This window comes from Podarcis filfolensis (assembly GCF_964270895.1).
Source record: "Podarcis filfolensis genome assembly, chromosome: 11".
NCBI lineage: Eukaryota > Metazoa > Chordata > Lepidosauria > Squamata > Lacertidae > Podarcis > Podarcis filfolensis.
This window is the reverse complement of record NC_139613.1, coordinates 21,975,812-21,988,708: the sequence shown is the minus strand read 5'-3', so window position 1 is coordinate 21,988,708 and position 12,897 is coordinate 21,975,812. Positions and strand designations below refer to the sequence as shown.

Below are 12,897 nucleotides of genomic sequence, written 5' to 3'. Positions count from 1 at the left end.
CTCACCAACATGAGCTGCGACCCTGAGCAGGGAATGGCACACACGCACCCCCCAATCCCCCACAACATAGTTCAATTTACTTACGGGTAAATTTAGGATTGGGTTATTTGGCTGAAATTCAGAGTTGCGCAGTCCCACTGAGCACAGTAGCATTCCCTCGACAGTATCATCATCAAACCTTTATTGCATTAGCATACAGCCATAGCAGGATAAGACAAAAATGCTAGAGAGAAGCAACCTAACAAGATTCAAACGATATTACTGGCATTACTCGACAGTAAACACTCACAGGATTGGTTTACAACTATTATTATTATTATTAATATATGCAGTGTTACATTCAAATAGCTATTTAAATCCACATGCTTACAGTTTCACATTGCTTTATAGAAAATTAGGACAGAAATGGTTTATGTAACTAGTTACTGGAGTTATGGCAAGCTACAATTTTTGAAATAATGTTTAAAAACAAACAATTTTAATCTCCAAAACAGCAGAACCTTTACTGAGGGAGGATAATATATTAGGTTGGTCCTATAACCTCAGCCCCCGCCCCAGCTGCCTTCTTACTTATACAGTAACCATCTTCGTGGGTCACCCTGTCTGATAGTTTCCTTCATGTCTCAGGTTGCCTTTCTGAAACTCAGTAGTGAGAAGGATAGGTAAAGGGACCCCTGACCATTAGGTCCAGTCGTGACAGACTCTGGCATTGCGGCACTCATCTCGCTTTATTGGCCGAGGGAGCCGGCGTACAGCTTCCGGGTCATGTGGCCAGCATGACTAAGCCGCTTCTGGCGAACCAGAGCAGCGCACAGAAACACCGTTTACCTTCCCACCGGAGCGATACCTATTTATCTACTTGCACTTTGACGTGCTTTCGAACTGCTAGGTTGGCAGGAGCAGGGACCGAGCAGCTCACCCCGTCGCAGGGATTAGAACCGCCAACCTTCTGATCAGCAAGTCCTAGGCTCAGTGGTTTAACCCACAGCGCCACCCGCGTCCCCTAGTGAGAAGGATAGACAGAGACAAAACTAGAATTAGTTGGCTGTGCCTTTCATGGCATCTGGCCCCACCTTCCACTGGCCTCTGTGCTTTCCATCCTAGACCCAAAAGGCACCAGCCACTACTGTGAGTAGTGGGGCATTCTGCTACAAAAAATGCCTCGACTTTCATGGCTACTGGCTACACTTCAGATGATGGGGGAAAGATGCCCAAGATGGGTGAAAAGATAGATCTGGGACGAGACAGCCCATTAGGAGACTTCAGCTCCTTTAGAGTGGTAAAGATCAAAACCAGCACTTGAATTGGGCTGGAAAACCCACTAGGAGCCAATGAAACTGACACAACGCTGTCGTGTTATGCTTGAAGTAGTAAGCTTCTGTTAATATTCTTGGTGCTGCATTCAGAACTTGTTTAGCTTGTGAATACTTTTCAAAGGCAGTCCCCCACAGAGCACATTGAAATAGTCTGAATTGGATGTTATTAAGATGTGAGTGACAATGTGCAGATCATTGCTAACCAACAAAAGTTTCAGCTATCATCACAGACCTAAAGTGGTAAAAGACACCCGATGCCCCTGGCAGTTGAATATTCACAGGCAGCATTAGAGCCAAGACCACCTTCAATCTATGAACCCAAGCAGGCTGTAACCTTCTCCGAGATCAGGTGATTCCCCAATCATAAACACCTCTCTCACCCATTTAAATTTTGCTCTATTTGCCACCATCCCTAAATCACTGATCACAACCTTAGTTCAAGTTACAGGTAGGTAGCAGACCAACACAACCTTAGGCTCAAGACACTAAGTGCAACCCGAGGTGTGATGGCCAGGTGTGGAACCAAGTGTAGGTGACACTTTACTCCAAATTTCCTAGGTGACTTCTCAGTGGTTTCATATAGCTGCTAAACAGCACGGGGACACAATGGATCTGCCCAGAATTGGGACCCACCTTTAGCCCAAACATGAATTTGAGTACAGTGGTACCTCGGGTTACATACACTTCAGGTTACATATGCTTCAGGTTACAGACTCCGCTAACCCAGAAATAGTACCTCGGGTTAAGAACTTTGCTTCAGGATGAGAACAGAAATCGTGCTCCAGCGGCGCGGCGGCAGCAGGAGTCCCCATTAGCTAAAGTGGTGCTTCAGGTTAAGAACAGTTTCAGATTAAGAACGGACCTCCGGAATGAATTAAGTACTTAACCCAAGGTACCATTGTATGCAGTTCTTAATTGTTCACAATATATGTGTGTGGTGGTAGCTGCAGAACTTTTTTGTAGTCTAAAGCCTCTGAGGCTGCCTAACCTTCAAGTACCCAGGGGGTTGTTGTGCATCCTGACTACTTGTTCTGTCTAGTCCCTGCCTAAAGCTAAATCACCAGTTGTGATGATATAAATTGAATACAAAAAAAACAGAAATTGTGATGAAGAAGATAGAAATTCAGACCATCAAGACTAGGAGTGGGATCTGGGGAAAATTCCAATCACATAAACCAACATAATAGAAAAAAACTTCTTATTTTTCTACATCTAGGCTTGTACATGGGCAAGCATAAAGCCACATTGAGGCTCCTTTGTGCATCCTACAAATGACTGAACAGGAGGAATTTCCTTAGTTGTCTTGCAAGCATGTGCTTCCCATAGGCCAATGTAGGAGATAACCAGGATTTCTCATGCACTTTCTCCCACTCTCCAGGCAAAACATGAACTCCCACTTCCAGGTAGGAATTGTTTTCTGTTACTTATTGAGTCTTTTCCAAAGTACAGGCAGCAACCATTTTGTGCGCATACAATTGATGTTTGAATGCCAATGTGCGGGTTTCTTTAGATCAGGAAGAGGGCGGGATGGGTAGAAAATGTTTGCAGAATAGCTGAAGAATCATGTTAAACAGATTAAAATGTCAGCAGGGCTGGAGTAAATTCAGCGGTTTAAAGTATATAAAGATATAATGAAGAGGAAGGAGAATAAAACATATGGAATAACCAGAATATGCAGTTGTAATGGGTAAATATATAGAGCTGTGGAAAGGGGGGGGAGGGAAGTAGATGATTATGATTGTATGAGTAAATTGAATGAAATGTGAAAAAATTTAATGAAAAAATGTGGGGTGGGGTGGCGGGGTGTCAGTAACGAAACTCATGCAAAATTGTCGCTGCCTGTAGTTTTAATAGCAAAAGCTATTAATTATTTACTCTCATCACAGAAATTAGGACACTTCTAAGTTGGAAGGCTATTTATATATGTTTCATTATTTTTCTTTAGTTATCATTGCACGGCACATTTTTTTCAGGGGTGGGGGAATTGTTTTATAGGAAAATTGTGGGGTCTGTATTATACTGCATTATACTGTATTATATGATGCTCGGGTTCATTAAAATTTCCATATGGCAGTACATTGTTCCCCGCTTCAGTCCTTGAATTTTCAAGGGTTGGGAATGTGAATTGCTGGTGTTTTGCATTGTATAACACCATGTTGCCTTTAACTGACAGTTTCAGTAGCTGATTATTGGGCTTGTCTGACTCAGCAAGGATTAGGATTCATGCACCATTATTAGTTGCATGGAATGCTGCTATCAAGAGATACTTTTTTACTGAACACTGCAACATTACAATGATGAGAAAAGCAATACATACAGAACTTTAATGTTTTTAAACTAGGGATGTGGGGTTTGAATATGAGAACTTTCTGCATCTCTAGTTTAGTGCTGTACCATTAAATCTGAAGCATAGTTGGGAGCATGCCATCATGACACTGACCTTGGTGGCATACAATATGCCACCTATATGTATTTATTTGGTTTGTATCACTCTGTTCTTCCTCCACAGGAGGTCAGGACATCTTATAAGTGCCAGCTGCTTTCAAACTACACTCTGGACTGTACTGTTACCTCTATTTACAAAATAAAAGAAAAAGGAACTAGAAAAAGTTCAGTTTCAGTTCCCTAGTGGCTTGTGGTGTTCAGGTGTTCTAAAGGATGTCTTGATTCATTCTGTTTTAGTAAATCTACTGGATTGCATTCTTTAATTTCATTTTATAGATACTTTGTCTGAATAAAGCCCGCAGGTTAAGATTTTTGTACAGTGGATGCTCGGGTTGCGAACATGATCTGTGCGGGATGCATGTTCGCAACCCGCAGCGTCCACAACCCTCAGCGGTGCGTCTTCACACGCGCGGGTTGCAATTCGGCGCTTCTGTGCATGTGCGACCGCCAAAACCCGGAAGTAACCTGTTCAGGTACTTCTGGGTTTCGGCAGTCTGCAACCTGAAGAAACGCAACCTGAAGCGTCTGTAACCCGAGGTATGACTGTATTTGTTTTTTGTTTTTTGGAATGTTGAAATGTGTATATCTTTATTGTTTTAAAATAGATACATTTAAGCCAGGAAAGCAAACAAACCAACATACAATCAAATAAACAAACTATAAACTGACAAACAGACAGTAGCAATATATGAAACAACACAATTCTTATAACTAACATCCTTTGTACTCCCAATGATGTGAAAAATTGTAAAATTTGTAAAACAAGAAATTAAAAATGACTTCCAATTAGTCTCGCTGTACTTTATCTGTTGATTATCTTATACCGCACAGTTACATATTTCTTATATAGAGATTTTTGTATTTGTTTACAATTTCTTTTTGTAATGCAAAAATAATTTTGACACTATTATTCGTATAAGACATTTAATTTGTATTGTATTTTGGAATTTTTATTTTGTTCATCCTCAAAACTCTGGTCTCATATACTCTTCTATTTTTGTAGTAAGTATAACATTGGTCACTGTTTCCATATGGCAATGCAGTATGTCCAACTTCAGTCCTTGACTAAAAGGTGGGGATCAGAATGTATGCATAACCAGGATAAAAAAGGGGACAGAATGTATACATAACGAAAAACAGTAGTAGAAATTATAGAAATTATAATTGGCTGTGGAGCACAGGAGAATATGTCTGTATTTGAGGATGATTACTGGCAGTAAGGCAGAAGCAACTGCTTGGTTTTACTATCAAGTCTAAGACTCTGCGGTGGGAGAGTGCTTTCTGATTTTGTGCACTTCTACGGTTCCAAGGGTGCCAATGTGGTGGCAACTCTCCTGATTTAGTCTGGATGTACACACTTAGAGTCAGTGCAGTGAAGAGGTTAGTGATGGGTTTAGACTAGGTTCAAATCCCATATCAGCCACAAATCATGTTGAGTTACGTGAGCTAGCTACCACCTCTCATCCTAATCTACTGCAGAAGATTGTTGTGAGGATGAAATGGAGGGGACGTTGTATGCCACCCTACCTCATTAATACTGTGTTGTACTGTGTAACGGTACAACGTAACAGTTTCAGAATAGAACTCTGTATGCAATAGACCTGGCTGGGTGTAGATACATATTGATAAATTTGATTGGCAGCTTCGCTTGCCCCCGGAGCCCACACGCTTCCTCTGCGTGCCTCTGTTCCCTCTGGGCAGCCTCCAGCTGCAGTGTAGCAGAGCGTTGCACAACGATAGAAGCAGAAGCAGCAAAAGCAGTAAGCCGTGTGTGCGTAGTAAATCAGGTCGACGCACGCTTTCTTCCTTATCTTACAAATAACTTTATTCTCGTAGAAAAACAACAGATCGTAACTTTCCCGGTGACAGGGCACTCATTTCCGCTGCTCTCCGTTTCAGAGCTAAGCTCACTCTCTCTCTCTCTCTCTCTCAGAGACACAGTAGAACACTCCCCTTCCGTGTTCTAAACCCGCCTCAAAGAATGTGAGACGTCACTCAGAACTTCTTAACCCTGTAAGTTCTGACTCTCTCCATAATACATAGTTATACTCTGGTTTTTTCCCCACCAATGTAAATATTGACCACCTTAGAAAAATGTTAGAGGGTACAGCTGCAGAAATAACTTTGTGGATTGGAAGGATTGGGTTGGAAGGATACTGAAAATGGGCTTTGAGTTTGCACTCTGTCCATAATATAAATAGGCTTCACTGATATGTTAAAAAGCAACCTATTTTATTTATATATATATATTTTATATTGGAAAACCTCAGTAACACCAGTGATATAAACTTTACTGGTCATGTGTTTTATATGACCTTATCATGTGTATTTGCTGTTGTTGTCAGAGCACTCTCATGAGTTTTTTGCTCCAGGGGAAAAATAATTAATGGGCTGCCTGGAAACATATAAGCAAGTAGCAGGCTGAACAGGGGAACACTTGTTAATTTTGGGAATTTTGTTCTGTGTTCAGCAGTGCTCTGAAAGTTGTGTGAGTCTCAGCAAGATATTTGGTGCAGGGAGAGCTTTAAAATTATGGAATACATACAAAGTGTTTCTATGGAAGGTCACATAAAGGTCAAAGTGTTAAGATCAACACGATATATTCCATCTGTTTAAAATAAAAATCTTTAAGCTGCAACTCTAAGCCTTCATACTTAGAACTATGGCATTGAAATCAGTGGAATGTAGTTCTGATAAATACTTAACATATTGCTAGGTGATTTGTGGAGCAAAGGACATTGTCCATCCTCTGCAGAGTTCATTTTAAAACACCATGTAATGAGTAAGAGGTGATAAAAGGTAAGTGCAATAGGTGAGGGGAGGCAAAGGTCAGTGCAACAACAACATAAAAGGTACAAGTGGGACCTGCAACAAAAAGTTGCACTGTGGAGTACTTCTGTTCAGTTAACCATGCTTTTTTCTAGGCTGTTCCACTCCATTTCCCTTCCCGGTTGTTTTTCTGCCCCCAACCCACCATTCCATTGAACATGCTCATTCCAGACTGGGATGTTTTTTTGTTTTCTCTCTCCCCTAAAGTTTTGTGCATTTCTGCAAATCATGGGTTCCAGCAAGTCTGCTGATATAACTCCCTCTTCTGTCTGGGTGGTAGTATTCTGCCATTCACCCCTGAGCTTCCGAAATAGCAGGACTGTTAACAAGATGATACCATAAAATATTGATTAAATTTGTGATTAGCAGTGAGATATTTAAACCTATTTCTCTTATACAGAACATAAAAGAAATGTTTTTAATGGATGTTCCCAACGAGGTGTCAAGGCCTTTGTGAGCAGATGAAATAGTTGTGGTAGCCAGACTCAGGGTAAATTCATATTTGTATGTTCATTGCTCAGGGTGGAACTATATGTTATTCACATTTTTAGTGCTTGTGTAGATAATAAATAACTTGGGGGCAGCAGCTGGTGATAAACCAGCATGGGACTATAAGGAAGGGGGATTTTAACTCATTGTTTGTGCTTTAACAAAAAATTGGAGCTCCCCTCCCCCAGAAAGAAACCTGTTTATAATGCTACATAGGACCATGACAGGGGCAAAGAGTTAAAGATCCTCTTCCCCAGGACTGGCCAAATACATTTTGCTGCCTGAAGCAAAGTAGCAAATGCTACCCCACCTCCACCTCCCACCAAATCAAGGAACAGAGCATCCAAGTCAGGCTAGTTATTTGGGAACCTGAGGCAGAAAATCCAATAAGCATCTCTTCCCCTCCTTGACAGCAAAAATACACTAATAATAAAGGTCCTGAGCCAAGCCAGTATGATTCATTCTTTCTCTTACAGGATGGCCCTTGGTTTGTAGCACACTAGCTACACTTGTGTGCTACAGTCTCTGCTACTACTGTTACCTTTCCCCATGTTTTCTCCACTTCACATCTAGCATGTTGCTGGGAGTGTAGGAAAAACAAGGATAAGTTGTTGGCTTGAAACATCACTTTATTTACCCGCTTGGAACTGGAGGAGAAATGAACAGCCCAAAAGTTGTGTGTGGCTCCCAAGTCACAGGATACCTACTACCAAGCTGCTATACAGTGGTACCTTGGGTTAAGTACTTAATTCGTTCCGGAGGTCCGTTCTTAACCTGAAGCACTACTTTAGCCAATAGGGCCTCCTGCTGCCGCCGCGCCGCCGAAGCATGATTTCTGTTCTCATCCTGAAGCAAAGTTCTTAACCTGAAGCACTATTTCTGGGTTAGCGGAGTCTGTAACCTGAAGCGTATGTAACCTGAAGCGTATGTAACCTGAGGTACCACTGTACCTCTGAATTAATGGAATCAAATATTTCATCTACAATATTTCAGTTTTGTGATAGGGTAATATGTTGTTCATGGTTAATATACTGTGATAGGCTACTGTGATAGATGAGTTGTGTGTGTGTTGGACTAGATCAGTTGGGGAAATCGTCACTCTTGTGCAACTGCCTTAATTACTCACCAGTGTCCATTTTTACGGAGCTGGAGCTGGAGTTCCTGCCTGACTCTTATTAGTGATCTGATCATAGAATTGCGGGCTGCAGGGGCACCAGATGGGGAACCATATCAAGGTCAGAACCAGAGCTGACTGCTGAAGATAATGAGACCATTGCATCTGAGGCTGTTGGAAAACAGCCCCCAGAAAAACCTCCCAGATCACTGGGACCTATAGGGCTAGAGCCCAGCCCTGCACAGGCACCTTCCCCTGAAAAGCCAGATGTCTCCCACCATATATCACCAGTCCAGCAGTTTAGGGAGTGCACCAGGAGAAAGGCTCTGATACACAGTGAGAGTGCCCGTTTTCATGCAAGAGGATTGGCCCTTAAGGCCCTGGAGTTGTCTACGGGGTGGTGGAGTCTGGAGGAAGTAGTCTGGATACAAAGGCCTCAGGCTACTTCCAACCCTTGTTGGAATGAATTGCTTACTCTGAGCTATCTGTGGTTTGGGTGCTTAGCCTTGCTGCTCACCCCCATCCTTGCTGTGGGATCTCTGTGGGATTTGGCATCAAACAAGTATAAAACAGCTCCTCATCCCTGGACTAGCTGAATTCAAAGGAAGTAGTGCTACTTAAAAAGAGCATGATTTAAACTTCCAGGAGAAACAAAGTATACTTTCAGTATATTATGAATAGGCTTTCTTTATTTTAAATTATTTTATTTAGCTCTAATTGTATCAGTATTTCATACAGAACTTTAGAAACTAATGTACGTAATGCCACTAGGGGGCACCAAACGTTTTACAAAACCAAGCTACCAGGCTAAAAGCAGAGAAAATGCATACTGTACTGTAATACGTGGTCTTTCAGCAACCAGTGAAAATGAATGCTGAAATATATTTGATCACCAGTAAATTTTTATCTTATATACATTTGAATAGAACTTGGATTTTGAGGTTCAGCTGAACATGAAAGTCTTGATTTTGAGAAATAGCTATAGCTATCCTTGTAACTTTTAACTTTCAGTTCTTGTGAAATTTATTCTTTGTGTAAAGAAATGGCTCTATCCTGGTGATACTGCATGTATTGGATATAGAGGCAGGGAACTCAAAACCTCACATGCTCCTCCACACTACTGCTATTTCTTTTTGCTTCTGCTGGCGCTTGATCTTGCAGTTGTAGTGGATAGCCAGAGGAAAATGTCAATGCAGAGTGTAGCAGCTATAAAAATGGTAAATTCTATGTTAGGGATAATCAAGAAATGGACTGAAAATAAAGCTGCCAGAATTATAATGCCATTATACAGATCTGTGGTGCAACCATACTTTGAAGACTGTATTCAATTCTGGTTGCAACTGGAGATGCGAAGGAGTAGAAAAAAAGAACAGAAAGACTGGGAAAGTTCCCCCAATTTTTCAATTTCTTTCCCTGAGCCTTCACATGTCTAGCCACCACACCTCATAAAGGATATTGCAAGTCTTGAAAAGGTCAGCCAAAATGATCATGTGATGGGAACAATTTCCCCGTAAAAAAAGGTTACAGTATTTGGAGGTCTTGAGCTTAGAAAAATGGTGACTAAAATGGAACTTGATAGAGGTTTATAAAATTACTGATGGTGTGGAGAAAGTAGATCAATAGACTTTTCTCCCTCTAATAATACTAGAACAGGGGACATCCAATAAATATGAATGTTGGAAGATTCAGACAAAAGCAAGCATTTCTTCACACAGCACATATTTAAACTATGAAATTCCCTCTTACAAGATGTAGTGATGAACACCAACTTGGATGCCAGGGAAGAGGAGTAGCACCAATCTCTCAAAACACATTTGCTGCCATCAGTCCTCCTTCCTCTATTATTGAGGCAAGGACAATTCTCAAGGCTGTGAGTGACTGATTTTAATTATGGGGATGAGGGATCATCCAGCCCACTCCTGTCTGTCCCTGCAGAAGCAGGGCACCTTGCTTTCCATGGTGACATCCCACTGATACACACATGTAACATGAAGTCTAATAGTCTAGGCATGTGAGGAAGTATCGCTTTGAGATTGTTGCAAGCAACTCCAACAGCCAATTTTAAGAGATTTTATTAAAAGGGTTAAGAAGGCAAAAGGGAATGGATGTATGCAGGGACGGCATATTCCCATTTCGCCACATGAGGCCCTGCTCCCCCACTGCTGAAGCATTCCTTACCTAGGTTGTGCAGTGGTGGCATGAAGTGGTGATGATGCTGGCAGATTCTGGTGAGATCTCATGAGATCTTGCCTGAAATCAGTGCTGCTGCCAGCAGCTGTGGGCACCCCCAGCTGGGGACCCACAAGGGTGCTGCCTTGGGGGTTTCTGCTGCCCAAGGCAGCTGCTTCACCCTACCTCATGGGTGGGCTGGCACTGGGTGTATGAAAGTAAACAAACATTTCAATTCTACCTATCCTAATATTACTACTTTCAAACAGGGTTTCTTCATGGGCAATGTAGTATCTTGGGTGGTCAAATGGAGGTTGAGGGACAAAGAAGCTCCCATTGATGCCAATGGAAATGCATCTCTAAGTTTCTTGAACCTTTTAAAAAATGCAAACAGCAGCTGCTGGGCAGGGTAGGGGCAGCCAGGCTCAGGATTACAGGGAGAGGGTCAACACTTTCCTCCTTGTTGTGGTCCCTTTGAAAATCATTGCCCCAAAGCAATGGGAGGAGGGAAAGCTGCAATTTGCATCAGGTGCTATGAAAACCCTTCTGAGCCAGACTCATCTTTGAGGTGTCAGAAATGAAGTTATGAAACTATTCAATAAATACATTTTTACTTCATTTCTATGGATTGTAAGCCACCTTGAGTACTGTAATATGAAAAAGCAGTTTACCAGTGAAAAGCAAAATACTATTTTGCAGACTTAGTGCTGACACACACAGAGATAATTCCTGAGTTCATTATAAATTATAACTCAAAGTATAGTTTTCACTGTATTTTATGGGAGGTGATTTGCTTTGCTCTAACCATATGCTTTAGAATTTTGAAAGAGTAACAACAGAACATTTCCCTGGAAACCAGAGTTACCGGTTCTGCAGATATTTTGAACTTGGATAAGTAATTTCTGTTGAGAGTTGATACCATGTGTGTTTTTGAGATGAGAAGGGTTTAAAAAAGTGGAAGTACATCAGCATTTCTCATCGTACAGTTCTTCTAAGAGAGAAAAGGTGAGTTGTCTGGTTAGCCAGATAAAATACAGATTCTAATGTGATGTAAGAAAGAGGGTAATTTATTTGACTGAATATGATAGTAGTCAGGGCTTATTTTCAGCTGGAACTCACTTCTGGCACCTCTCAGGTGGGTGCCATTGCCATTATAAGAGAACAAGAGAGACGTTCATGATGAGTTCCAGCATCTCTTTTTCTTAAAAAAAAAAGCACTGAAAGTAGTAATACAGTTAACTTTCTAGTTTAGAAATCTAAGTGAAAACGAACTTTGTCATGGACTGGTTAGATGCAGAGGAATGATGGAAGAAACCAGCTGAGGAACCAACTAGCGAAGAAGGCTCAGAGCTTGGCAGTGGCGGAGGAAGCCGCTTGGGTGCCTGGGGCAGCATGAGCTACCCATAGGGGCAGGGTGCACCACAGGGCCTCCAGAGCCTGCCTCCTTCTCCCACTCAGCCGCCCTACAGCTGGGGGGGGGGGAGAGGCAGCGGGCAGACCGTTTGGGTAGTGTGGAGCCTGCACGTGCCCAATCCACCGCATCTCTCCCAGGACTATGGTGGTGGGACAATGATGCTTCTCATAGGGAGAAGCAGTAGAAGACTGGGTAGAGGAGGTGTCAGAAAGTGAAGAGGTAACAGTGCTTATAGACCTGGGAGAGTCCGTGGCAGAGAGATGTCCAGAATCAGAGGCAGAAACTGAAGCGAGGAAGGTCAAGAGGCAGAGATGGGTCAGGCTGGTGAAGAAATATGGTTCATTTACATAGTGAGTTGTCTGGTTATCCAGACAGTTGGTTATCCCCAGGCAGTTCCAGGCCAGGAAACTGATTCAGTCTGAAGTTTTACACTGCTAAGTTGTCTCACACCTGGGTGAAGACTTCAAGTATTTAGTAATCTTCTGCATTTGCTTAGTCTAGAAACTAAGGGGGGAGTAATCTGGTACCCAGGACTTCCAGGGGAATCTGCCCCCCAACTCACAACAATATGTTATTAAGTGCATTTCTGCACACAATGAAGCGTTATATGTGATTACAGTGGTACCTCGGGTTACATACGCTTCAGGTTACATATGCTTCAGGTTACAGACTCCGCTAACCCAGAAGTAGTACCTCGGGTTAAGAACATTGCTTCAGGATAAGAACAGAAATCGTGCTCTGGCAGCGCGGTGGCAGCAGGAGGCCCCATTAGCTAAAGTGGTGCTTCAGGTTAAGAACAGTTTCAGGTTAAGAACGGACCTCTGGAACGAATTAAGTACTTAACCCGAGGTACCACTGTACATTAAAGCTAACAGTAATTGTGTGTGTTTGTGTGTGGGGAGAGTCCACCACTAATCTATAGTTTTGTTGTAAACAAACCTATGTTGATACATCAGTTCTTCCCACTAGTATTCCTTTCATATTTTTTTTCCTGATAAAACACAATGGGAGAACATACTAGCACATGTCAGAAGGGAATGGTACTATAAAGGAGGTAACACATTGTACGTATTAAAATTTTTGCTACCTCTGTTGCTAAATCGCTTCATTTGTACTATTGC

The 12,897-nt window shown here is 42.0% G+C and overlaps 1 protein-coding gene across 1 annotated transcript in view; it reads left to right on the top strand.

The window, feature by feature from the left end:
- The first annotated feature begins 2,604 nt into the window (after positions 1-2,604).
- ARL15 (ARF like GTPase 15) overlaps positions 2,605-12,897 on the top strand; it is a 184,608-nt gene continuing 174,315 nt past the window's right edge. Inside the window, exon 1 of the mRNA XM_083576325.1 lies at positions 2,605-2,719. Coding sequence (XP_083432451.1) covers positions 2,672-2,719 — 48 coding nt within the window. The 5' untranslated portion in view covers positions 2,605-2,671. The remainder of the gene's footprint in view (positions 2,720-12,897) is intronic.